The 27,589-nt window shown below is 48.5% G+C and overlaps 1 protein-coding gene and 1 long non-coding RNA gene across 3 annotated transcripts; one reads left to right on the top strand and one right to left on the bottom strand.

The window, feature by feature from the left end:
• The first annotated feature begins 9,348 nt into the window (after positions 1-9,348).
• LOC123391161 lies at positions 9,349-14,614 on the top strand. Its single transcript, XR_006605793.1, has 3 exons — positions 9,349-9,449; positions 9,608-9,722; positions 12,992-14,614. It is a non-coding gene; the product is annotated as an uncharacterized LOC123391161 (long non-coding RNA).
• Positions 14,615-15,908: 1,294 nt separating this feature from the next.
• LOC101681259 (leukocyte immunoglobulin-like receptor subfamily A member 5) lies at positions 15,909-23,460 on the bottom strand. Of its 2 annotated transcripts, none has more exons than XM_045076958.1 (9): positions 23,318-23,460; positions 23,127-23,162; positions 22,661-22,945; positions 22,213-22,515; positions 20,384-20,500; positions 18,450-18,492; positions 18,321-18,358; positions 18,104-18,111; positions 15,909-16,421 (listed from the first exon to the last, which is right to left on the bottom strand). In XM_045076958.1, the coding sequence occupies exons 1-9, from the start codon at positions 23,403-23,405 to the stop codon at positions 16,275-16,277; spliced, it is 1,065 nt and encodes a 354-aa protein (XP_044932893.1). In that variant the 5' UTR covers positions 23,406-23,460; the 3' UTR covers positions 15,909-16,274. The 2 variants fall into 2 exon arrangements, with proteins under 2 accessions (XP_044932893.1, XP_004779861.2); XM_004779804.3 differs by having other exon boundaries at positions 18,059-18,111; positions 23,318-23,458.
• Positions 23,461-27,589: the final 4,129 nt, after the last annotated feature.

Raw genomic sequence — 27,589 nt, 5'->3', positions numbered from 1 at the left:
ATAGACATTGGGAAGGGTATGTGCTATGGTGAGTGCTGTGAAATGTGTAAGATTGGTGATTCACAGACCTGTACCCCAAAGCAAATACTACATTATATATTAATTTAAAAAAACCTAAAATAAAGTAAAAAAGAATAAAGAGCGGGGGGATAAGATGGCAGGGAAGTAAGAGGAGGCGCCTTTTAAATCTGTACCCTAAAGTGAGCTGATTACCAACCACAGAACTCCGATCACCCATGAAATCAGCCTGAGTTCAGAATTATACACGTCTGGATCTGTACAGGGGCAGAAGACGCATACACATAGATTTCCCACTGGCCCAGGCTGGGAGTGCCTGGTCTTTCCGGGTCTAAAAGCGCCCAGCTTGCGCGCACCAATTTCAGGGGAGACTGTGGGTTGCGCACGCTTTTCAGGCTCTGTGGGCAGGTAAAGTGGAGTGGGAACAGTGGACTGATATCGGAAGATAAACAAAAGGGGGAGGGAGCCACCAGAGGTGACTGGTTGGAAAGTAATACCCGTAATAGGAGCCCCGTAATAGGAGCAAGAGTGCCCTGCGTCTGGGGACCAGCATTAACTTGGAGACTGGTTGAAAGCACTTCAAAAGAGCAAAAAAATGCGGGGGGGGGGAGTTGTGGGGATGGGGCAGCTAGTGACAGGGGCTTAAGTCCCCGGTCCCAGGACAGCCTCCCCTGGTGCTGAGCTAGAGAGAGTGCAGCGGAGAAACCAGGTCTTGGTTCCTAAGCCGCCAGTGTGCCCGAGAACGCATGGGGTCTGGCTCCTGTGAGGGGCTGGGTGCCTCACCAGAGGACAGAACGCCCAAGCCTTGCTATACAGCCTGAGATGCATGTGCCCCTCATTCTCCCCTGAAAGAGGTACACAAAGGCCCGGCTGGTGCTCTGTGACCCACGCCTTTATTTCAGAGCCCAAGATGTGTACCCCAAATTCTCCCCTGAAAGAGGTGCCCGAAGGCCCAGCCTGGTGCTTTTGGACCTGCGCCCCATTCTCAGAGCCTGAAAAGCGTGCGCAACCCACAGTCTCCCCTGAAATTGGTGCGCGCAAGCTGGGCGCTTTTAGACCCGGAAAGACCAGGCACTCCCAGCCTGGGCCAGTGGGAAAATCTCAGTGTGCGATCACTGCTTGGAACCTCTCTGGTGGTCTGGAGCTGCCCAGACAGCTGCCACGGCCGCGGTTTTGGGTACAAGCAAAAGATCCTGTGTCCCCAGGGATCGCGACTTGGAACCTGCTCTGCCAGCGGCCAATTGGGAACTTATTTGGGCTCTGCAGCCAGACTGAGGCTTCTCTCTGAGAGGGAGGCCAGGATGCAGTTTGTTTTCCTCTAAAACTACAAAAACCATCAAAAGCGGTCAAGGTGAGAGAAAAAAAAAAATGAACAGACATAAAAACCACCAGAGAACAAAAGCCTGAAAAAAACCAGTTTCCTTAGAGCCCACCTCCTTGAGGGGGGGCAGGGGGACTTAACTCAGGGAACCTCATTGAATGAAAACCCACGTGGCAGTCCCCTGCCCCAAAAAACAAACCAAGAAAGGAGAAAAAAAAAAAAAAAAAAAAGAAGAAGAAGACTACAAGAGAACAACCACCACTACTTCATAGGACAACTTTTATTTTTAACTCGTTCCCACTATTCTGTTTTTTTTTAATAGATAATTTTTTAACTTATTTACCATCACAGTGAGATGTCCAGTATATCAAATTCCATAATAACCTTCTAAACTGAACTTTTTGATACATACACCTGTGTTTTTCTTTTGCATTTCTATTTTTTGATTTTTTAAAAATTTTAGTTTAGTTTAGTCTAGTTTATTCCTTTTTATTTTTATTTTCTAATATTCATATAGAGTTAAACTTCAAAGTAAACCCCTTTCCCCAATCAATACTATCCCTATAGGTAAACCAATTTCTAATCCCCCTTTATCTTAGGAAAGTTGAGTCATTTAACAAAGATATCAAGATACATCCAGGAGGAATCAAAACAAACTTCCTCACCCACACTGAGAATTTATTACCACTCATCCATCTTTTTCTTCCGCCAGTGTTTCTGTGTTTTTGTGTTTGTCCTGATAGTATATAAATCTTATACTTGGGGTCCTTTTTGATGAGGTTCTTCCTTTATTTGCATATATATATTTTTTTTTTCCTCTTGTCATATACTTTTATTAGTCTTTGTGTTTGTCTGTCTTTGATTGTATACTTCCTAAATCTTACCTTGGGGCCCATTTGGGCTGAACCTTCTCTTTGATATTCCCTTTCTTTCCTGTCTCTCTCTCTCTTCTTTTTTTTCTTTTTTTTTTTTTTGTCTCTCATATGGGTGGGGAATCCTGATTGCTCAGAAGTGTTCCAAGGTGCACCTTGACTGCACCACGGTTGATACATCCAGCTACATATGTTCAGTCATCTCTCACCAAAATGACTAGGAGGAGGAATGCCCAACAGAAGAAAAATACAGAGGATGGACCTTCAGCAACAGAGCTAATAGCTATCAACATAGACAATATGTCGGAAAGAGAATTCAGGCTAACAAATATCCAGGCAATAGCTAGGTTGGAGAAAGCCATGGATGACCAAACGGAATTGATTAGGGCCGAACTGAAAGCGACCAGACAGGATGTTCACAATGTTAGAGCTGAGCTGAAAACTACCAGGGATGAGCTTCACAGTGCTCTCAATGAGTCCAATCTAATCTAAATTCTCTCAAAGCTAGGGTAACTGAGACAGAAGATAGAATTAGTGATCTGGAGGACAAACAGAGAGAAAGGATCAGGAGGAAGCCTGGAAGAAACAGCTTAGAAACCACGAAAACAGAATCAGGGAAATAAATGATGCCATGAAGCGTTCCAATGTCAGAATTATTGGAATCCCTGAAGGGGAGGAGAAAGAAAGAAGTCTAGAAGATATAGTGGAACAAGTTCTTCATGAAAATTTTCCCAATCTTTGAATGGAACAGTGTTCATGTACTAGAGACTGAAAGGTCTCCACCCAAGATTATACATTCCAAAAAAACATCACGACACCTGATAGTCAAATTGAGGAATCATAATTGTAGGTATAATCTCTTGAAAGCTGCTAGGACAAAGAGGCTCCGTACTTACAGAGGAAAGCCCATCAGAATAACGTCAGACCTGTCCACAGAGACCTGGCATGCCAAAGGGCTGGCAAGATATATTCAAGGCACTAAATGAGAAAAACATGCAGCCAAGAATACTTTATGCAGCGAGACAGACATTCAAAATGGATGGAGAGTTAAAGAGTTTCCAAGACTGGCAAGGCTTAAAAGACTATGCAACCACCAAGCCGACACTGCAGGAAATATTAAGGGGGGTTCTATAAAAGAGAAAAAAATCCTAAGAATAGCATTGAACAGAAATATAGAGACAATCTACAGAAAGAAAGACTTCAAAGGTAACACGATGTCAATAAAAACGTATCTATCAATAATCAGTCTCAATGTGAATGGCCTAAATGCGCCCATAAAACGGCATAGGGTTGCAGATTGGATAAAATGACAGGACCCATCCATATGTTGTCTACATGAGACCCATTTTGAACCTAAAGATACAACCAGACAGAAAGTGAAGGGATGGAGAAGCATCTTTCATGCCAATGGGCCTCAAAAGAAGGCTGGGGTAGCAATTCTCATATCAGATAAATTAGATTTTAAACTAAAGACCAGAGATACAGAAGGACACTACATCATTCTTAAAGGGACTCTCCACCAAGATGATCTAACAATTGTAAGTATCTATGCCCCCAATATGGGAGCAGCCAATTACATAAGAAAACTGTTAATCAAGATAAAGAATCATATCGATATGAATACATTAATAGTAGGAGATCTTAACACGCCTCTCTCAGAAATAGACAGATCACTGCAGCAGAAAATTAATAAAGAAACAAGAGCATTGAATGACACATTGGGCCAGATGGACCTCATAGATATATACCGAACATTCCACCCTAAAACAACAGAATACTCATTCTTCTCAAGTGCACATGGAACCTTCTCAAAAGGTTATTAAAAAAGATAATTTTTATCTTAAAAGATAAAAAATAAAGAAAAGATAAAAAAGATAATTTTTATCTTAAAAAAAGATAATTTTTTAACCTATTTACCATCACAGTGAGATGTCCAGTATATCAAATTCCATAATAACCTTCCAACCTGAACTTTTTGATACATACACCTGTGTTTTTCTTTTGCATTTCTATTTTTTGATTTTTTTAAAATTTTAGTTTAGTTTAGTCTAGTTTATTCCTTTTTATTTTTATTTTCTAATATTCATATAGAGTTAAACTTCAAAGTAAACCCCTTTCCCCAATCAATACTATCCCTATAGGTAAACCAATTTCTAATCCCCCTTTATCTTAGGAAAGTTGGGGGACAAATCATGACTCAATTGATACCAAAAGACTGAGATTATTCCCTGCATATTCTCAGATCACAATGCCTTGAAACTGGAGCTCCATCACAAGGAAAAGTTCCAAAGGAACTCAAACACCTGGAAGCTAAAGACCACCTTGCTTAAGAATTCTTGGATCAACCAGGAGATCAAAGGAGAACTGAAACAATTCATGGAAACCATGAGAATGAAGACACTTCGGTTCAAAACCTATGGGATACAGCAAAAGCCGTCCTAAGGGGGAAATACATAGCCATCCAAGCCTCTCTCAAAAAAATTGAAAAATCCAGAGCACCGCAGCTGTCTCTACACCTTAAAGAACTGGAGAATCAAGTTCTTCCCTTCTAAGAAGGGAAATAATCAAGATTAGAGCTGAGATCAATAAGGTAGAAACCAGAGATACAGTAGAATATATCAGTGAAACTAGAAGCTGGTTTTTTGAAAGAATCAATAAGATCGATAAACTATTGGCCACACTAATCGAAAAGAAAAGAGAGAAAGCCCAAATTCATAAAACTATGAATGAAAAGGGAGAGATCACAACTAACACCAAGGAAGTAGAAACAATCATCAGAAGTTATTATCAACAGTTATATGCCAATAAGCTAAGCAACCTAGATGAAATGGATGCATTCCTGGAAAACTATAAATCCCAAAATTGAACCAGGAAGAAACTGACAACCTGAATAGACCAATATCTAGTAACGAGATTGAAGCAGTGATCAAAAACCTCCCTAAAAACAAGAGCCCAGGACCTGACGGATTCCCTGGGGAATTCTACCAAACTTTCAAAGAAGAAATAACACCTATTTTCCTGAAGCTGTTTCAAAAAATTGAAGCAGAAGGAAAACTTCCAGACTCTTTCTCTGAAGCCAGCATTACCCTGATCCCCAAACCAGGCAAAGACCCTACCAAAAAGGAGAGTTTCAGACCAATATCACTGATGATATGGATGCTAAGATTCTCCACAAGATCCTAGCAAACAGGATCCAACATCACATTAAAAAGATAATCCACCATGACCAGGTGGGATTCATCCCTGGGCTCCAAGGATGGTACAACATTTGCAAATCAATCAATGTGATAGAACAAATTAATATGAGAAGAGGAAGAACCACATGGTCCTCTCAATTGATGCAGAAAAAGCATTTGACAAAATCCAGCATCCGTTCCTGATTAAAACACTTCAAAGTATAGGGATAAAGGGAGCATACCTGAACTTCATCAAAACTATCTATGAAAGACACACAGCAAATATCATCCTCAATGGGAAAAAGCTTGCAGCCTTCCCGTTGAGATTAGGAACAAGACAAGGATGCCCACTCTCACCACTCTTGTTCAACATAGTATTAGAAGTCCTAGCAACAGCAATCAGACAACAAAGATAAATAAAAGGTATCCAGATTGGCAATGAAGAAGTCAAACTCTCTCTCTTCACAGATGACATGATTCTTTATATGGAAAACCCAAAAGACTCCACTCCCAAACTACTAGAACTCATACCGCAATTCAGCAACGTGGCAGGATACAAAGTCAATGTACAGAAATCAGTGGCCTTCTTATATACTAACAATGAAAATACAGAAAGGGAAATTAGAGAATCGATTCTATTTACTATTTACTATCTTACCAAGAACCATAAGATACCTGGGAATAAACCTAACCAAAGAGGTAAAGAATCTGTATTTGAGGAACTACAGGACACTCATGAAAGAAATTGAAGAAGACACAAAATGATGGAAGACCATTCCATGCTCTTGGATCAGAAGAATAAACATTGTTTTTTTTTTTTTTTAAGATTTTATTTATTTATTTGTCAGAGAGAGTGGGCACAGGCAGATAGAGTGGCAGGCAGAGGCAAAGGGAGAAGCAGGCTCCCTACTGAGCAAGGAGCCCGATGTGGGACTCTATCCCAAGACTCTGGGATCATGACCCGAGCTGAAGGCAGTCACTTAACCGAGCCACCCAGGCGTCCCATAAACATTGTTAAAATGTCTATACTGCCTAGAGCAATCTATACTTTTAATGCCATTCTGATCAAAATTCCACTGGTATTTTTGAAAGAGCTGGAGCAAATAATCCAAAAATTTGTATGGAATCAGAAGAGACCCCGAATTGCTAAGGAAATGTTGAAAAACAAAAATAAAACTGGGGGCATCACGCTACCTGATTTCAAGCTTTACTACAATGCTGTGATCACCAAGGCAGCATGGTACTGGCATAAAAACAGACACATAGACCAGTGGAACAGAGTAGAGAGCCCAGATATGGACCCTCAACTCTATGGGCAAATAATCTTTGACAAAATGGGAAATAATATACAGTGGGAAAAGGACAGTCTCTTCAATAAATGGTGCTGGGAAAACTGGACAGCTATCTGTAGAAGAATGAAACTCGACCATTCTCTTACACTGTACACAAAGATAAACTCAAAATGGATAAAAGACCTCAATGTGAGACAGGAATCCATCAGAATCCTAGAGGAGAACATAGGCAGTAATCTCTTGGATATCAGCCACAGCAACTTCTTTCAAGATATGTCTCCAAAGGCAAAGGAAACAAAAGCGAAAATAAACTTTTGGGACTTCATCAAAATCAAAAGCTTCTTCCCAGCAAAGGAAACAGTCAACAAAACAAAGAGGCAACACATGGAATGGGAGAAGATATTTGCAAATGACAGTACAGACAAAAGGTTGATATCCAGGATCTATAAAGAACTCCTCAAACTCAACACACACAAAACAGATAATCATATCAAAAAATGGGCAGAAGATTTGAACAGACACTTCTCCCATGAAGACATACAAATGGCTATCAGACACATGAAAAAATGTTCATCATCATTAGCCCTCAGGGAGATTCAAATTAAAACCACATTGAGATATCACCTTACACCAGTTAGAATGGCCAAAATTAGCAAGACAGGAGACAACATGTGTTGGAGGGGATGTGGAGAAGGGGAACCCTCTTCCACTGTTGGTGGGAATGCAAGTTGGTGCAGCCTCTTTGGAGAACAGTGTGGAGATTCCTCAACAAATTAAAAATAGAGCTTCCCTATGACCCTGCAATTGCACTCCTGGGTATTTACCCCAAAGATACAGATGTGGTGAAAAGAAGGGCCATCTGTACCCCAATGTTTATAGCAGCAATGGCCATGGTCGCCAAACTATGGAAGGAACCAAGATGCCCTTCAACAGACAAATGGATAAGGAAGATTGGTCCCTATACACTATGGAGTATTATGCCTCCATCAGAAAGGACGAATACCCAACTTTTTTTGCAACATGGACTGGACTGGAAGAGATTATGCTGAGTGAAATAAGTCAAGCAGAGAGAGTCAATTATCATATGGTTTCACTTATTTGTGGAGCATAACTAATAGCATGGAGGACATGGGGAGTTAGAGAGAAGAGAGCTGAGGGAAATTGGAAGGGGAGGTGAACCATGAGAGACTATGGACTCTGAAAAACAATCTGAGGGTTTTGACGTGGCGGGGGGTGGGAGGTTGGGGTACCAGGTGGTGGGTATTATAGAGGGCACAGATTGCATGGAGCACTGGGTGTGGTGCAAAAATAATGAATACTGTTATGCTGAAAATAAATAAAAAATAAATTTAAAGAAGTATAAAGAAATAAATCATACTTATAAATGAATAAAAATTTAACAATTTTTAAGATTTGCATGTAGACAATTTGATGAAAAAAACTTCAGAATTCACCTGCATCATTTACAAAGTTCACTTCTAAGCATGTTTTGTTTAAAAACCCCAAAACTTTATCATTATAAATTTCTCTTTATAATGGGGGCGCCAGGAAGGCTCAGTGAGTTAAAGCCTCTGCCTTAGGCTCAGGTCATGATCCCAGGGTCCTGATATAGAGCCACATCGGGCTCTCTGCTCTGCAGGGAGGTTGCTTTGCCCTTTCTCTATGCCTGCCTCTCTGCCTACTTGTGATCTGTCAAATAAATAAATAAAATCTTTAAAAAATTTTCTCTCTATAATGAATGTATACATTTTATCGAGTCCCGGTGAATGGGAGAATATTTTCAGTCATAAATCCTCATAACTTAAATTTGTAATTTATATCTGCAAGGATCCCTTTAGAAGTTCCGAGAAGCAGGCACAGGGACACTGGGAAGGTTTCCACACGCAATGCAGTGAACACGAATTGCACACGGACCCACCTGGGGGTGGGGGAACCCACCTGGGTCTCCGGTGAGCACCCAGAGGCATGTAGGCCCCCAGGTGAGCGCAGGGCGCGGTGAAGAGGTGCCACAGGCTAGCAGCCTAGAGATAGGACAGCGTCTGGAATGAGCTCCACCTGCGCCCTCAGAAAAGGGTCGGAGCCGCTCCAGGCCCGGGGTGGGAGCGCTCAGCGGCTCCTCAGTGTGGGGCAGGGGCTGCATACTCGTGTCTCTTGGAAATGGGAAAGAAGAGCTGAGAAGGAGGCGTCTGTCTGTCCTCTGTAACTGTCCCAGAGTCCCCGCATCCTCCCTGGGTTCCGAGTCAGGCCTGGACCTCAAGTGCCGCACATCCGCCCCTATCTCTCCTCTCTCCCACACGTTCCCCAAACCCGGCTGGGGGCCTAGGCGTTGCGGTCCGCTGACGAGGGGCAGGTAGTTTTAAGGAGAAAACGCACAGTTTGTGTGGAATGAGGAGGGGCTGAGACTCTCAATCAATGGCGGGATTTTCTAATCTCTGGGGAGACCCGGGCCTGACGCACCCAATCTCCAGCGATCCCCCTCGGCTTCCCAGCCCTTCCCAGATCCCAGTTCCTGGCAGAGGCAGCGCGGTGCAGGTCAGAAACGGGATCACTGCAGCAGCCCCTTCCCCCCTTTACAGAGGGGGCATGCCTTTCTCAGAAGCTCCACCTCCCAGTGAGGGGAACTCCGGCAGACACCGCCCCAGGACGCCCTTGGCCGGCCTCGCGGGCAGCAGCTACATCATCCCTGCCCCTGGCTGGTAGCCAGCGCGTGGCTTCTGAGCGGGAGACAGCAGGAAGTCCGTGGGTGGCATCTCAGCGTCCTGGCATCTAGGTCCTTGCCGTCCTCAGTCCTGCGGGAAACCTCAGGGATCGGGCTTCCGGGGGCAGGGGGTCCCGCCTATTCCCACGCCCTCCTGGGTGGACCTGCCTCTGGGAACCGCCCCTTGGGAACCCCTTAAGGCCTCGTGTCTCAGACTTCCCTGTTCACAGGGCACCGAGCTCACCTTTTCAGCTCAGAAGGAACAGGGACAGCAGGGACTCCTCACCCAGGAGCAGGGACCTGGCCCAGATCACCATCTCAGGGGCACTGAGAACCCTCCCTCCTGTGAGTACCCCCCCCCACCCCGCCATTCCTCACAATCCAAAGACTGGGAGGGGAGGAGGTAGGCTCCTGAGCTCCCTGCTCACCTACCCTGGCTGCTGCTCTCCTGCTGGGCCCCAGCCTCTCCCTCTGCCCTGACCATGCCAGCCCTCCTCTGTGGGCCTTGGAGCCCCTGGAGCCCCATGATGTCCCTGCCATGACTCACCCGACTCCCAGCCCTCCTCCTGAGACACCGGGCGAAACTATACCCCTGCACAGAAGCCTGTGATTCAGCAGCTGTGGACCCGGGGCATGGGGAGGGGGGGCAGTAGGGCGCTGGGTCTCTAGAGGATCCTGGACAGTAGCTGGGTGGCCCTGGAACTTCTCCCAGAGACCCTGTCTCTGCTCCTGCTCTCTTCCCTGTGGCCTAGCCACAGAGACATGTGGCCCCAGGTGTCTCTGCTGGGCTCTCAGCCCCTTGAAACACAAGACTGTTCCTGAGTATTTGAGGGGGCGTTAGATCCTTTGAGGGGCTCTCAGAACGGACGTGGGGTGGTGTGTGCTCCTTCTCAGCAAACAGACCCCGGGAGCGCCCTGATGTTGAGCCTGTCCTGTGGATGGGGGTTTGGGGCTGACCCAGGAGTCCCCGTCTCACTAGACTTCTCCTATACCTGCCCCGTGGACTCCCCAAGACCTTCCGGCTGCCATCGGGCACCTTTATTCTCAGAAGAGGGACGAAAGGTGAGCAGGGGTGCAGGGCCTCTGTTGGCCTCCTTTGAGCTGAGGTGCAGATCTCCCTTTGAGTGATGCTCCTTGGAGTCCCTCCCTCCCATCCCAGCCCAGGTAACAGAGCCCTGAGTAGATCATCAGGACACAGAAGGGACAGGGCTGGGCTCCTCACCTGAGACAGCAGGCCCAGGGGGTCACTGGGGTCCTACCACACCTAGGGGGTGTTGCTGTAATAGCCATAGCATCTGACGTCCACCTGAGACTGGGGGTCACAGGGCCCACATGGAACAGGGTCTGGGTTCCCCCACAGGGGCTGGCTAGGAGTCCAAAGTCCAGGAGGGCTGGCCTTCTTTCTTCATCAGGACAAACCTGTGGGATCACTTGGGTGAGGCACACTGGAGGGTCACATTCCCTCCTGAGGTCACAACAGGGCTGGGCTGGGCTGAGAGCCGAGGTTTGTCCAGCGATCCTAAGAGAGGAGGAGGCGGTGGTGTTAAATGCGGATCACACCCCAGGCAGGGGTGTGAGAGGGAGACCCCTGAGAGCCCACCCCCTTCCTGAGGGCAGAGACTGGGGCTGGGACCCTGAGTGGACTCGCACCTGTCACCACTAGCTCCAGGGGGTCACTGAACTCTGACCAGCCAGTGGGACTGAGATAGTCACAGCGGTATCTTCCTGCATATACATCTGTCATGTGTGTGATGGAGAAGTTGGCCTTGTCCCTGGGCTCCAGTATCTTCCGTGTGTCCCAGGTCTCTAACTTTCCCTCTTTATGCAGGCGGTACTCCTGGGCCTCTGGCCTCACCGACACCAGATGGTCACATGTGTCCCCCAAGGCATTACAGAGCCTGGCTCAGCCCAGATGGTGGGTCTGGGGAGGGTCCCTGGAAGGAAACAGAGGCTGGGACACAGACCTTCCCCATGCTCTGGTCCCAGCTCAGCACCAAAACCACAGACATTCCCCTCGGTCAGCCCAGAACTTCTGTTCTCCATCCCCTGCTGCCTGGTGGGTGACCCCTGTCCCCAGTGAGGAGGTGGGAATGGGATCCCTAGGGACAGACATACATGCCTGCACTCTGGTCCTGAGGCACACACTCAGCCCTGGAAGAGAGTCCCTGTGAGAGTTTTGCCCTGAATCCTAGCAGAACCCCTCCTCCCCTTGAGCCTCCTGAGCTTGGGGTCTCTGACAGACCAGGGCCTGTCTGTGGGGTGGGTCCCTTCCAGACTAGGTTGTCCCCTCCCATCCTCAGATCTCACTGAGACAGAGCAGGGCCATGAGGGTGGGGGTCATGGTGTCTCCTCTCTCTGGTTCCAGCTGTGTGGATGGAGGGACCACTGTGACCACAAGACAAACAGACACACAGGGGGTGGCCGCACGGAAGCCAGTCCTGCCTGTCACAGGGTTATCACCTCAGCAGTCCCCAGGAAGGGGAACGGCTCCCCCCCACGCCTAGCCTGGCTGGTGTTCATGACGGTACAGCGGGGATAACCCGAGGCTTCCTAAGATGGCCCATCCGGGTGAGGAGACCAGGGCAGTGCCTTCCCTCCCATAGCCTCCCCCATGGGTCTCCTTTATCTCCATCACACCCTTGGGTCCTCACCACGGACAGGTCCCCAGACCCAGAGCTACTGTCAGGGATGTTGGTTCCTGCTGTGCTGGGGAGCTCGTGTCAGCTCAGACACTCATGTGACATCTCTGAATGGCTCAGGTCAAGGTCGTGGTGACAAGGAGCCCAGAGGAGAGATACCGGCACAGTGGGAAGGGAACACAGCCCCTCTCCTGGCCCTGGAGCGTGGGCTTTCTTTCTGTCTCAGCCTCCAAGGATTTCTCTGTTTTCCCGTGACTCTGTCCATACCCTCACTTCTTGGGAACATCTGTTGAGATCCTCCTGGCTCCTCTGTGCCCCTTGTTTCTGGCAGCGAGTTGTCCTCCCAATTTGGGGTCCTTCCTGCATGCTATAGGGGACAATGGGTAGATGAAAGTCCTGATTTGTTGGGAAAAAGTTGATCTTTAGTAAAATATTTTTCTACCAACCATTGCGTATGTGAATTGAGCAGTAATGTCATAATCAGATACCCCCCCCCATTTTTTACTTTTATTTTTTGTGTTTTCCTTTTCTGGAGAGAGAGAGAATGCGCATGAGGGGTGGGGGAGGGCAGATGGAAAGGGAGAGAGAGAGAATTCTAAGCTGACTCCATGCCCAGCCCAGCCTGAGCTGGACTTGGGGCTGGATGTTTGACCCCGAGGTCATGACCTGAGCTAAAAGCAAGAGTCAGACCTCAGCAGACTGAGCCCCCCAGGTGCCCCATTTCCCCCCTTTTAAAAGTTATCTTACATGTAAATCTATGTTGGAGAGGGAAGTGCAATATCCCTCTCTTTCAGTATTCTTGTTTGGTGTTCACGCGAGCCCATGAAAATGTTTGGGAATGTGTCTGTTCTATGAACCGTGTGATTTGTGGGATCTGGAGTTAGTTTTGTGGGACGAGTTTCATTTTCAGAGGTACTTTATTTAAGAGCTCAAAAGGTGATTCAGGTTTTCTACTTATTCCCGAGCTGGTTTTAGATCTGTTTCTGGGGTCCTGGTCCATCTTATCCACATTGGATGAAGGTCTTCTAAGGTCCGCTCACATCTCTTCTGAAAGGACTCCGTCTGGAAGGGGACCGGAGGGCACGCAATGCAGAGTCTCATGCATGTGTCCGTAGCCGATGATATTCAAGGTCAGAGACACTGATTTCCTGCAAATGCCTGGTTTTAGAAAAAAGGGAAACCCATTCCCTGACCAAGGGGCATCCACCAAGAGCTTTTCCCAGACTCAAGCCAGGAAGTGTCTGCTTGATCTCAGGCTGAACTCCCTCCTCTTTGTTCTCTTTCCCAGACACAGTCAGCCCCAAACCCTCAACAGACTCGCCTGTAGATCGTGTGCGAGTTTCCACATCCCAAAGTACAAGTCCTCTGCTCTTCCAAGATGCACTCTATCTTTCGTAATCCAGCTTGCCTCGGTTTACCTCTTTTATCTAGGTTGACACCATAAAACCTGTATTTTTGTAGTGATGTCCCATATTTCATTACTGATACGCGTTCCTGGTGTCTTTTCTCTATTTCTTATCGAGGGTCGCTAGGACTTTTCACACTCTGGGAATACTCGATGATAAATGTTTGTGGCTTTATTAATGTTATGGGACTGGATGCTTATGTTCTTTCCCCAGAGTCGTAAGTTGAGGCTCAGCCTCCATCCTGGCTGTACTGGGAAACGGGGCATCTAAGGAAGCAATTAGGATAGAATGAGGTTGTAAGATTTGGTTAGAGCAGTGCCCTCAGAAGAGAGTCCAGGGAGCTCCGAGTGTGTCTCTCAGTCACACCAGGGAAAGACGCACAGCAAGACTGGACTGTCTTCAGCCCAAGGGTGGGTGGGGAGGCCCCGCCAGACACCCCCCCACCACCATCACACGTTCGTGGAGACTTCTGTGGTCTGTGAGGCTCATCACAGAAGCCGGAGCAGAGGGCTGCAGACTTGGACGCCAAACAGAAAAGAGGCAGGGGAGGCTGGAGGAGTTTGGAAATGCTGCATGTGTGCCCCGGGCTGCTGGTGGAGATGCGGACTGCGAAGTCTACCCCCACCGGGCCTTGGCCACAATGAGGAACGAGGCATTGCACCAGGGAGAAAACCGGACCCTTGTGACGGAGGGGCAGAGAGCATGGATGGACCCTGTCCAGAGGTCGGCAGGGTGCAGGCCTAGGGAGCTGCGGAATTTGGCATGCTGGGCGGTGGCGCTTGACGTGTGCCTGGAGCGCACCCGTGTGGGCGCTCGCAGCGAAACTCTGGAGGAGCCAGGAGATTGGAGGAATGAGTTTGTTGTAATGAGTTAGTGACCACACAGTCCGTCGTCAGTGTCTGCTGCAGTGCTCCAAGATTCATTGTTTGCGTGTAACACCCAGTGCTCCCTGCCATCCGTGTCCTCCTGAATACCCACCACCCGGCTCACCCGCCCCCACCCCCCCAATCCCTCAACTGGTTTCTGATCAGAAAGGATGAGTACTCAGCTGTTGCTTCAGCATGGACGGAGCTGGAGGGGATTATGCTGAGTGAAATAAGTCACACAGAGGAAGTCAATTATCAAATGGTTTCACTTGCTTGTGGGACAGAAGGAAGAGCAGGGAGGACATTAGGAGAAGGAAGGAAAAATGAAGTGGTGGTGGTGGGCGGGGGGTGGGGGGGTGGGAACCAGAGCGTAGAGGGACCATGAGAGACTGAGGACTCTGGAGAAGGAATTGTTCAGCTATAGACTCTGAAGGGAGACCTGCAAGATTCTTCGGACAAATGAGGGAAAGGGTTTGGGAGAGCAAGCGGAGCCAAGGTGAGAGCTCTTGTGGGAGCAGAAACGCAGTGCAGGGGCATGGAAGGGGATGAGACGGGAGGGAGGAGTGAAAGCTGTCAGACTTCTCAGATTCATCAGGATGGGACCGTAGGCTTCCTTGTCGGCCAGCTATGTGCTGGTTTTCAGGGAAAGGGAAGGACGACGCCAAACTCCGTTCAGAGATGTCAGGGCCGGCCCCGTGGTTTCAGAGTTTGGGCTACTGGCTTGGTTTCCCCTGGGCAGGCTCTGCTCGAGGCCTTGGGAGTGGGGCCCTCACAGAGAGAAGGGCCCTGCAGCCCCCAGCCATGGAGGGGGCACCCCAGAGGGCCTGGCGGGCAAGGCATCGAGTCAAGGCTCTGTTCATTACAGAGCCTTCAGATCTGTGCAAGTTGCCTTGCTCAGTTTTGAACGCGGTCCCCTCTTTCTTCTTTCCCATCGCTCCCTCTGGGGGCAGGCACGTCCCTGATCTGGGTCACGGGCTCACCACACCTGCACGGGAATTCTGCCTTCAAAGACATTGTGCCCCGAACCTCGCCCATGTCTGACTTACAAGATAATTCAGAATTGACTCTGGATTTTAGAATGATCGATGATGCTGGAATGAGTGTAGATTTTGGGGGCGGCACTGTTGGGATGGAATGACATGAAATGTTTATGCCTCCCTGCTCAATGCGTGCTGCTGACCTAATTCCGGGGCTGGCTGTGTTTGGAGATGGGATCTCTACAGAGGAATGATCATGAGATCATAGGGTTGTGCCCGGATTAAAGAGGGTGGTGACCTGATAAGAAGAGACAGCAGAGATCTCTCTCTGCTCACACGCCACACAGAGGAAAGTCCACGTGAGCAGGCGTCCTTTAGCCGCAGGGAGAGCCCTCCAAGGACAATAGCCCTGTCGGCACCTTGGGCTCAGGCTTCAGCCTCCAGAACTGTGAAGAAATAGATTTCTGTGTCATCAGCTCTCCTCCCCCCAAACCCCAGTCCATGGTATCTTGTTAAGGCAGCCCAAGCTCATTTTCACCCAGTGCCATGGGACAAATTTGCTGTTCTTTTTCTAACTTCTATAGATGTTGCCTAAGCCGCTGATTTTCAGGCGCTCTTTTCTTTGTAATAATTTCATTCATAATTTTCCCTTTGGCCTGTAGCGTTTACTTGACCATTTAAGTGAAACTGTGTGTCAATGTAGAATATTTGCATTGTCATTTACGTTAAAAAAAAAAAAAGACATTTTCATTTGTGGTTTGCTTCTCTTAGCCATGGGTTTTTAGAAGGGTTTTGCTTTATGTCTGAAGATATGGAGATGGTATTTTTTTTTTTAATCTACAGCAGAATTAAGTGATTTCTAAAGCTCCAGGATATCCTGCTTCCTTATGAGAGGTCCCCAGGCCAAGGAGTGTTAGCTGAGTGTCCACGGGGTGGGGGGAAGGGCCACAGCCTCCTAGCGTCTCTACAGTCCCCCTCCTGGGAACATGGGGTCTGGGTCCTTCCTGGGCTAGTGCATGGACAGAGCAGCACATTCACTGGGCTCTGCTGGGGCCTCCGTTGACTGAGAGGAAGGGGGTGCACTTGTCTCCTGTCCGAGATTCAAGCTGTTCCTCTGGGCGTGGGTCACATCCTGGGGTTCTTCAGATGCCATGGCCTGGAGGGCGGGAGAATGGGAGTCAGGTGTGTGATGGGTGGGGAGCCAGGGTTCCGGGAGCAGCAAGGACCCACCTGACCATCCTGTCCCCCTTACTGTCCATTGTGTCCAGCAATCCGTCTGACATAGGGAAGGAAGAGGGGCCACTCCCCCTTGAAGGCTGAGTGGTTCCCCCTGGGACACAGTCACCCCGTGGTGGACTCACTGTCAGGGCTCTGCTTGGGGAGCAAGGAGGGAAGATGTCCTCCACCTTGACCCTCTTCACTTACGAGTCCACCCGGAAGCCAAGGTCGATTTTAAGACCTAAATGATCACTTGGATGGATTCCCCGTTGGGACATGGTTTGCTTGTGTTTCTATCACCCAGTCTAAGACAGAGCCTTGCCAAACATAGATTTCTCATAAGGATTTGTCACCTCCCTGAATGAATAAATGAGCTAAAGTTGGGGGAAACTCAGTCTGTAGGATTTGGTTTAACCACTTCAGTCTGTACCCACATGCTCATAGACAGACAGATGGACAGAAAGAGACAGGACACTTGCCCATCGGCCAAGAAGAGGACAGATCAGCACCCTGTGCTCAAGGAATTCATGGCTGTGGGGCTGGGAGTCGCCCACAAACAAGGAAGCCCTGATTTGGGCGAGGGGGTAAGTGCAGTGGAGTGGCCAGGGGAGAGCCTGCTTCCATTACAACAGCTCCTCCACCCCGAGTGTCAAGTGTCGGCACAGCTGGCCTGTCCCTCTTTGCTCTGGATGGAGTGGGGGCTGTCCTACATGTTGTGGGATGTACGGTAGCACTCCTGGCCCCTAGAGACCATTGGAAACCCCCTCCCAGCTGTGATGAACAAAGTGTCTCTAGACGGACTTGGGGAAGTGCTGAACATTGAGGGTGAGACAAATTCTGGGGAGGTTGGAGATTTGGCCCATGGGACATTGAAAGGCCTGCTGGGCCGACAAGTAGAGACAGCTCCCAGGAGCTTGGATATCTGAGGCTGGAAATAATTGTGGAATTATGAGCCTGGAGATGGTCCAGGTGTACCTGGGATTAAATAAATGTGACAACATCAAATAGGGAGTTGTCTCATAGTGAGGTCAACACGATCTTCGGGTGAGCTTCCTGCGGGACTAGGAAAGGAATGACAATCATTACACTCAAGGCACATTATTGTGTAGTTCCATTGCATCTAAATCCACACAACCAGAGGGAAGAGAGTAAACAGAGCAAAAGCCAGGCTGAGGATCTCTGTTCATGGATAGACCATTCAACAGGGTGCCTTTGTGTGAATAAGAAAAGGCGCATTGCTCAGAATCCACCAGTAGGGTCTTAAATTCCATTGTCCCTATTGTGCAGTGCACAAACTGTACAGCTATCCCTGGCAGCATTGCCATTATGAGACACAGACAACCAACAGTTCAAAGGACCCAAATAAGGGGACCAAGGAGGGGACCATGTAGTATCAGAAAAACCCACTGAGCCATGATGTCCCAGCAGCCTGCATGTATCACCTTTCAAGAAGAAGGGTGAGGTTAGATGTTGCCGATCTGAGGGATAGGACGATAGGACGGTGGAGAAACAGCCCATGGATGTAGCTAATGAACAAGGCTGTGCTGGGTGCCCCGGGCAGGAGCAGGGGCTCACCTCACTGTCCATCTGTATGTCTTCTTCAGGCTGGGACTCTCTCACCTCAGCTTCTGGAGAATGAGAACATTCTATTTTATGCCCCAATTCCTGAAACCCTGCAGTCCCACATGCCCCTCCCACCCTCAGATGGGGAGTCTGAGGCCCAGCACGAGGCAGGATGTGCCTGGGATCACAGAGATGTGGCAATTTTCATGCAAAGCCCAGAACCTGGCCCATGGACTCCTCCTGGTCTCCCAGCAGGACCCTCCTTCCTACTTACTCTTGTTCTCATCCTGGACAGGAGCCACGGAGCTGGAGCTGAGGGAGGAAAAACAGGGGCAGTAGGCAACTGCAAAGGCACTGCAGGCAGAGGTGGGAGGTTGGGGGAGGACTTTGGGGGAGAAATTACCTTTTCTGCAGAGTTTTGGTCTCAACTTGAGGACGTGAGGCACCTGCACAAAGTGAGAATTAGCTTCTAAGCAGCCTCAGAACCTGGCGCCCAGGGTCATGTTTGGACCTCAGAGGATCCGAGCCCTGACAAGGTTAAACACCCACCCCCCTTGATCTGGAATTCAGAGCAAACAACTAAATTCTAACACACAAAACATGCATGGAGGGTTCAACATATTCTTAAAAAACAAAACTGATAGAATGTCTTTAAAAGTCTATGTTCTTATTAAATCCTTCATTCTGAAGGATTTTTGTAATTATTTTTTTACATAAGAAAATTTATAAGAACTGTCTTTTTTATTCCTGCATCACTTTGAACTATGTTTTTGCTTTGGTAGTATTTTACCAAGGAGAGAGAGAGATGGAGGTGGATTTGGAGATAATGAGCACGGGGGCTGCAAGAGAGAGGAGAAAGAAAGGGCAGGTCCCTTACTCATGCATCTATAGGCATGCACATAGACAGAAATAGGGATGGATGGACGGACAGGTAATAGGTAGGTAGGTAGGTAGGTGTTTTTCTGATATATGCACCCTGTCTTGTGCACCTCTCACAAATATGAAGCCTCATCTACACAATCCCAGGACCCCGGATCAGGAGATCTTCACTTATGCAACATGTGGACCAAAACCACACTCCCGGTTCCTGTCTTACCAACTGCCAAACGGCGTCTTTTATTTTCTTCCTGGCTCTACCCAGTGTCTACTTAGGAATACCCGGGAAAGGGTGTTGGTAAAGCCGTGATCACCTCCAACAAGTTCTGGAGCCTGGGATATCCCCCTGTCCTACTCCTGGCACTGAGCCCTGTGACTGTCTGGTCAAGGAGGCATCTGCCTGGTTTCCCGTAGTGAAGTCCTCCATCCTCCCTTAGAATCTGATTGGTATTTGAAGACAGATATTGGAGTTTTCCTCCAATGCCATGGCTGTTCTCAAATACAGTATGGCCATTGTTAGGACCACCGATGAACCTCGCCCGCGTGGCCCAGCATCATGGCAGCGAACTCTTAAAGGTCTCCGATCTCCACGTTGCTCCTTCTGATCTGCTGGCATTCTACTCTAATGCATCCCCTCTCCCCCCAGGCATTAACTAATTTACTCCACAAACTCATGGATTTCTGCTTTATTCGATGCATTGTAATCCCATACTTGGATGCTCAGGTTATTCTAGATTTTTCCACAGGGGATTCCTTCCAGCTGGCTTCTGCGTTATTCTGACTTGGCTCCATCACTCTTGGTGAATTTTTATACTTTCTGACCCGTTTGGATGCTCTGACATCTTCCATTAGTTTCCCTGTCCCAATCTGGAATAAAGAATTTCTCGGAGGAACCCGAATTCCTTTTAACAGAAGGCAATATTTGAAAACTGAAATCTGGATGATCGGTGTGCCGTCACTGTGTCTAGGTTTTATTGGTGGTTGGAGCTGGGACCCGTGTGTTCATACATATACGCACAGACACAACAACAGATGCTTACACCTACCATTATCCCGTCAATGTACATGTATGCACTTTAACGAGGTCCCACTGGCATTTCCAATTCCGGTAGAGCAGTTCAGAGTTTAAACTGCTTTTGCACATTGATAAATCCCTGAAAACCTTGAGTAACTCGGCGCCTTGATCCCCAATATTTTTACATACCTGCTCAAAACAACTAATCTTCCACCCATCCTCCCGCACTCCTTGCCACTGTGCCCACTCCCCACTGGTTGCAGGGTGATGACCCCTCCCTTGGAACCCACCCCCGTCACTGACATGGCTCCCCGGGTGTTGGGGACACCCCCTGCTACCTGCCCTCATATCTGTGGCGACTCCTGTGTGTCCCAAGAAGCCACTTTGCATCTTCATAGTTGGGTCTTGCGTCTCAGGTAGACCAGAGCTCCCCATCGTCTACTTACTTGACTTGCAGCATTTTTTCTGGCGCTGGTGTCGGACAAGGAGGAAGAGGAGAAGGAGGAAGAGCATCAGGAAGAAGGTCACAGGCACTGGGATCCAGCTTCTCTGGTGCTTGTGACCTTGGACACAAGGGATACCATGAATGGACCAGGATGTCAGTTAACTGGGCAACTGCTGCATGTAGACCCGTGGTGGGGTCTATGCCATCATCACCTCTGATCTCCATAATGATCATGCACCAGAAAATGCCACCCCCACCTTCACCCGTTTCACAGACAAGGAACCAATGCTCAGAGAGATGAGTCAGGTGCCCCAGGTGACCAGGCCAGGAAGTCAGTGGCAGAGCTGGGATTCCAACCCAGGACGGTGGGTTCCCTGTGCTCTCCTCACACTGCCCACCCTAGTGGACACCTGCTTCTGGCTCTGGGCTCCTGCCTTGGTTGGAATGGTTCATTCTGTTGTCCTCATGTACCCTGCCTTCTCCTGTAGCCCCAGCTGAATGCGCCTGCTATTGTCAGAAGCTTTGAGGTGCTCAGAACCATCCCTGCGTGGGAGGGACTCCATGCCTTCCTCACTCCCCAAGTCCAGCCAAGACTGGGCCTCTGCCCTGCAGACCCCACACTTGCACGTGGGGCCTGCCTGCAGTTTTCAGCGAGCACATGAGGGAAGGGGACATGAGGGTTCGCACACCCTCTGGGCCCGTCCCGTGCAGGGCTCTCATGTCCAAGATCTCACCTAAACCTCTCAGCAAACCTATGAGGGAGACTATAGGACACATGTTTCACAGACAGTGAAAGGACTTGTCTGAAATCCCACTGCCCAGAAGCGGCAGATCTGGGATTTACATCCCGTGGAGCCCAACTGTCCAGCCCTTGCTTATTTCTGTTTGATTCTGATTTCTTTCCAGCAGGGCTGTCTGGATACAGCCAGGCTGAGCACTGCAGGACAGACAGAGGAGCTCTGGGGCCGTCACCAGCGTCACTGTCCTGCCCGTCTCTGCATCCTGCAGCCCTCACTGTTCACCTTCCCATTCTGCAGTCCTAAGGCAGCAAACCTGGAAGGTCCGAAAGGACATGTCCGTGAGATCTGAGCCAGGGTTCTCCCCTATCACAAATGGAGAAACTGAGGCCCTGATGGAAAGGGACCCACCCCAAATCACCATCTCAGGGAGCACTGAGACCCCGCCCCTCAATGGACCCCACCAGGTACATTGTAAACCCAGGACAGGGAGGGTAGCTTGCTCCTCCCTTCAGCCTGGCTGCTCTCCGCCTAGCTCTCCCTCTGCCATGACCACCCCATCTCTCATCGACCAGCCTCAGAGTCTCTGGAGCCTTCCCCCCTACATCTCTGCTGGACTCTTAGCCCCTGGAACACAAGGTTGCTTCTGAGTATCTCAGGGGGTCTTCGGTCCTCTGGGAGGCTCTCAGACTCCCCGGGATGGTCTGTACTCTTTCTGAGGAAAGAGGTCCCAGTGACGTATCAGCTGGGCAGTGGGGACCTGGGGGTGGGGCCTGGAGCCCCCAGAGGGTTCAGGGAAAGAGACAAGAGGAGGGTGGAGGGCTGGAGCTTCCCGCAGAGACCCTCTCTAGGCTCCTGGTGTATCTGCCCCAGGGTCCCGAAAACCCTTCTGTAGGCACCTAGAGCTCTGAGTGGCGGGCGTGTGGGGAGGGGCAGGTGTGGGAGGACAGTGTGGTCCTCATTTCTCTGAGGGGTGGACGCCCCTGTGAATAAGCCTCCCTGTAGCCCCTCATTCCCATCCTATGTTGGGGGTCTTCCAGACAGGGTCATGTTGACCACAGGAACACAGAGGCAATGGGGCTGGGCTCCTCACATGAGGCCAGCAGCTCCAGGGGGTCACTGGGGTGCGACCATATCTGGGAGGTGGTGTTGTAATAGCCATAGCATCTGAATGTCCATCTGAGGCTGGTGTTCACAGGGCCCACAGGGAACAGGGCATGGGTCCCACCACGGGGGGCTCTCTGGGAGACCATGGTCCAGGAAGGCTGGTTCTCTCCTTCTTTCATCAGGACGAACCTGTCAAATCCTAACCATGAGCCACACTGGAGGGTCACGTTCCTTCCTGGGGTCACGACATGACTGGGCAGGGCTGAGAGCTGGGGTTTGTTCTGTAATCCTAGAAGAGGAGGAGGGGGTGGGTGTTAAATGGTGCTCAGATTCCCCACATTATCCCCAGGCTGGGCTGTGAGAAGGAGACCCCTGAGAGCCCACCCCCTTCCTGAAGGCAGAGCCTAGGGCTGGGGCCCTGAGTGGGCTCGCACCTGTCATCACCAGCACCAGGGGTTCACTGAGCTCTGACCAGCCAGTGGGGCTGAGATAGTTACAGCGATATCTTCCTGTATGCATAACTCTCATGTATCTGATGAAGAACTTGGCCTTGTCCCCGGGCTCCAGTGGCTTCTGTCTGTCCCAGGTCTCTAACTTTCCCTCTTTATGCAGGCGGTACTCCTGGGCCTCCAGGCCACCCTGACACCAGATGGTCACAGATGTCCACCAGGGGATCACAAAGCCTGGCTCAGCCCAGATGTTAGGTTTGGGGCGGGTCCCTGGAAGGAAACAGAGGCTGGGACACAGACCTTCCCCACCCCCAGGTCCCTGTTCTGCCCCAAACTCCCAGACGTCCCCCTTGGTCAGCCCAGAGCTCCTGTTCTCCATCCCCTGCTGCCTGATGGGTGACCCCTGTCTCCAGTGAGGAGGTGGGACTGAGACCCCTGGGGACAGACTCACCTGTCTGCACTCTGGTCCTGGAGTCCACACTCAGCCCTGGAAGAGAGTCCCTGTGAGGGGCTTGCCCTGAATCCTAGCAGAACCCCTCCTCCCATGAGCCTCCTGAGCCAGGGGCCTCAGACAGAGCAGGGCCTGGCTGTGGGGCAGGTCCCTCCCAGACTAGGGTGTCCCCACCCCTCCTCAGATCTCACCAAGACAGAGCAGAACTGTGAGGGTGAGTGTCATGGTGTCTCCTCTCTCTGGTTCCCACTGTGCAGACAAAGGGACCACTGTGACCATAGGAAAGACAGACACATAGGGTGTGGCCACGTGGAGGCCAGTCCTGCCTCTCACAGGGTTGTCATGTCAGCAAGATGTGACAACAGGAAGGGGAACACCCCCTTCCCTGAGCCCTGCTCTGGTGTGCATGATGGTGCAAGGGGTGGATCCTGAGGCTTCCTGAGATGCCCCATCCAGGTGAGGGGACCAGGACAGGTCCTTCCCCCACCAGGGCCACCTGTTGTGTCTCCTTCATCCTCAGCATACCCCTGGGTCCTCACCATGGACTGGGGCCCAAAGCCCCAGAAATGCTACAGTGGACACAGGTTCCTGCTGCCATTTAGAGCTCAAATCAGCACAGACACATGTGTGTCCTCTCTGATCAGCTCACGTTGAGGTCATGGTGATAATGAGCCCAGGGGAGAAATACAGGCACATATGGAAGGGAGCACAGCCCCTCTCCTGGCCCCAGAGTGTAGACTTTCTTTCTGCACAGCCTCCAAGGACTTCTCTATTTTCTTGTGACATTGTCCACACTCCCCAACCTTCTTGGGAACATCCCTGTGAGACGCTCCTGGCTCCTCAGTGCCCCTTGTTTCTGGGGCAGAGCCGTCCTCTCCACCCTGGAGTCCTGCATGTAAGCTGTAGGGAACATCTATTTCAGCAGTGTGGGAGCTCTGATTTTTGAAGGAAAAGTTAACCTTTCTCTAAATATTCATCCATTTTCCATTGCCTGTATTTCCCAGGGTAATAACATCCTGTCTCCAAGTCTGTTTCCTTGTTTGGATCTTGTCCTGAACCCCACTCCTTAGGATAATTGTGGGGGTCATTGGTTCCCAGTTCATGGGAGGGGACTCATTACTGTTAGTTTTCAGAGAGGGATAAGAGGGGTTTTGTACATGGAAGGATTATGGGGTCAGACTTAACCTAGGTGGATGTTTTTCACATCCAGTCAAGACCCCTCACATGCTTTGTACCAATAAGCACTACTGACCATATTTCTGAAATGTATAGAAATAGTCACATGCAGGAACTGAGAAATGAAAGCTCCCCAGAGAGTCAGGGAACCACAAGAAAGAACAGAGAACAATGCTGAGCAGTTGTCAGTTCCCAGGACCATCAGCAGGTCATCTTGTAGAGGCTTCCACCCATGTGGACACAGAGAGGGACGCCAGGGTCCTCAGAGGCAGGAAGGGGCCAGGACTGTGGGTGAAGGCTAAAACCTGCAGTGCTCCCCAATGTGTGTTTGTGGACAACAACAGGGGTTTCTCCACTCACTGACTCAGGTCAGCTCCGAATCACCTCCCCTACGTGTGTGTGAAACAGATTCATTGAAGTTTTTCTCTTTTGTGAGTGACTGTTAGCTTGAGGCTTGTATTGGACCCATCCCTGCCTAATACAAGCCTGAGCAGATGTGACATTTGAGGGAACGGACACCACAGACCAGGAGAAGCTGCAGTTATCTCTTGTGGTCCGCCCGACTCCCAGAGCAGCTCCGGGAGAAACCCTTCTCGTATGAACAGGTGTATGAGAGGAGAATGTCCACCAAGAATGGACATCAGAGAGTGATCTTAACAATGATTAAGTGCACGGACAATAAGCTACAGATGAATAAAAAATGATCATATACAAGGAAATAGAATCAATAGGAAAATAAGAGAATAAAATTAAGCATATTTAAATATCTGAAAAAATGAAAGGAGATATTGAATTTTTGATGCAAGAATATGGATTGTGCCACAGAAGATTAGGCAATTCTTGAAACAATTAAGACATTTTAGAGATGAAAAATCCAATAAATCAACACATTGAAAAAACTCATTCCATGAAGGACAAGACAAACCTGAAGAGACATTTATAAAACTAAAGTTCAGAATTGAGAGATTTTCCAGAAGGCAGCATAAAGGGACCAGACGTGGAAATTCCCAATGTTGGGGAATAGAATGAGGATGTGTTCTAAGTGTCAGAAGGACAGAAGTGAGGATGATGTCTGTAACAGCTGAAGAGATACGTAATTGAACATTTTACAGAGACACCCACTGAGTTTTAGAGTGCAGTCATATTTAGAAATGACATGTGTATTTTGACCCTTTTGTTGTAAATGAAGGAAATGGAGATGCATTTGAGAAGGTAAGAGGATCTTTGCCAAGTCACCCCTCTGGCCAGGGCACAGTTGAGAGGGCTGAACTAGCCAACATGGAATGGGAGAACAGTGAGTGGGTGCCTGGCCTCCCCAGCTGTGTGGGTCTGTTGGAGACACCGAGAATATTGAAGCAGGACCTCCAGATGGGGAGAGCAGAAGATGGGGAAAGAGGCAGATAAGAGTATCCAAGGGATTAAACAGATGTGGTTCCCATTGACTGCATTCAGGACCACAGTAGGAAGCCTGTCACTGAGCTGTTGGGAGATCTGACCCCAACACCCCCAGCCCCGCTCAAGGGTGCCCTCCACTCCCCAAGTGTGAAAACCTCATTGTAGGCCATGTCCAGATCTTCATGTAGGCTCTGAAGACAAACTGGAGTCTGTGGGCAAGACAGAAACCACAAACTTGTGGCAAAAAAACCCGGAAGTTTCCAGCAGCCAGCCTGGTAGATTGCAAGGACCAGAAAGGAAATACAAGCCTACACACTTTGTGCATCTGTGTAAAGTTGGAGAAAGTGTCAGATACCAGCAGAACCAATGAAAAACATCTCCCACATGAAGACAGCCACTAAAGATTTGTGGAGTGACCCCACTTCAAATGCTAAAACAGCCATGGGAAACTCCAAGGAACATGAAGAATCAAGATATCAAGGACACATGTCATCACCAAGAGATGAGGACAGCCATCCCGTAACTGAACTCAGACTTGGAGTTTTGCCATGTAGCTGACCAAGATTTCAAAATAGCTGCACTGGTCGGGTTATGAGAAACTCATTGAGTTATGAGAAAAGAAAAACAACACTTGAACCAAAAGAGAAGTTTAACAAAGAGATAGAAAAATACAAAAGAGCCAAACAGAAATTCTGGACTTGAGGAATCCAGTTAATGAATAAAATTAATGAAAGAAACTGGACGGCATCTACCACAGAAAAGAATGATTTGAGTTCCAGAGAAGGGAGAGAGAGAGAGAAAAGGGGTGAAATCTTATGTAAAGAAATGATAACCAAGAACTTCCTAAACTCAGGAAAATACTTGGACATCCAAATTCAAGACTAATTAACACACCAAAAGGAAAAAGAGGTCATCAAGAATGACTTGTCTGGGAAATTTTCTGGAGTTATGAAAATTAAAGATTAAAGAAGATTAAAAACTTTGGTCTATTTAATTTTTTAATAGTGTTTTCCTCTGATTTTGGAATATCAGTATCAGGATAATATGTAGTGTCTTCATCTGATTTTGGCATCAGGATAACACTGGCCTTGAAGAATGAGTTTGAGAATGTTCCTTTCCCCCTTCCACTTTTTGGGCAGAGTTTGAGAAGGATTGGCATTCATTCTTCTTTGGATATTCAACAGAATTTGCCAATGAAGCCATCTGGTGTCCTGGGATTTTCTGTGGTGGTGGGTCTCCTTGCTTTTTATGTGTTTGTTCAGATTTTCTGTTTATTCCTGATTCAGTTGTGGTAGGTTGTGTGTTGCTGAGAGTTGATCCATTTCTTCCAGGTTTTCTCATCTGTGGGTGCAGAGTTGTTGGTAGCAGTCCCTTAAACTCCTACATATTTCTGTAGGATCAGTTGTAATGCTTCCTTTTTCAGTTCTGATTTGATTTGCGTTTTCTCTTATTTTTCTTCTTAGGTGGTCTAGCTAAACATTTGTCAATTTGGTTTGTCTTTTCAAATAACAAACTCTTAGATTCATTGATTTTTTTTTCTTACTTTCTTTTTTTTTTCAGGTGGGCGGTGTCTATTTCATTTATTTCCACTCTCCTTCATTACTTCTGCTAACTTTGGTATTAGTGTACTCTTTTTTTCCCCTCTCCCTCAAGGTGTAAAGTTAGGATGTGTAGTTGAGATCTTTGCAATTTCTTAACAGATGCGTTCACGACTACAAACTTCCCTCTCTGAAAGGCTTTTGCTGCAACCCATACATAGGTTTTGGTATGTGTGTTTCCATTTCATTTGTTTTGTTTGTTTTTGTTTCTGTTACGATTTTTTTCTTTGATCTTTTTTTAAAAATTAAATTTATTTATTTTCAGCATAACAGTATTCATTATTTTTGCACCAC

Source organism: Mustela putorius, unplaced genomic scaffold (assembly GCF_011764305.1).
Source record: "Mustela putorius furo isolate JIRA1106 unplaced genomic scaffold, ASM1176430v1.1 tig00000196_pilon_pilon_pilon, whole genome shotgun sequence".
NCBI classification, from domain to species: domain Eukaryota; kingdom Metazoa; phylum Chordata; class Mammalia; order Carnivora; family Mustelidae; genus Mustela; species Mustela putorius.
The sequence above is the reverse complement of the archived record's forward strand: the minus strand, read 5'-3'. Positions and strand labels throughout refer to the sequence as shown.

Excerpts from the sequence above, each read along its gene's own strand:
- LOC101681259 (XM_004779804.3), bottom strand. The coding sequence starts at position 23,405 with ATGGTCACAGTGGTCCCTTTGTCTGCACAGTGGGAACCAGAGAGAGGA. Across the intron at positions 22,516-22,660 it reads CCTGGTGCTGGTGATGACAG|GATTACAGAACAAACCCCAG; the intron begins GTGCGAGCCCAC and ends CTCCTCTTCTAG. Across the intron at positions 20,501-22,212 it reads CCTGGAGCTGCTGGCCTCAT|GTCACAAGCACCAGAGAAGC; the intron begins GTGAGGAGCCCA and ends CTTGTGTCCAAG.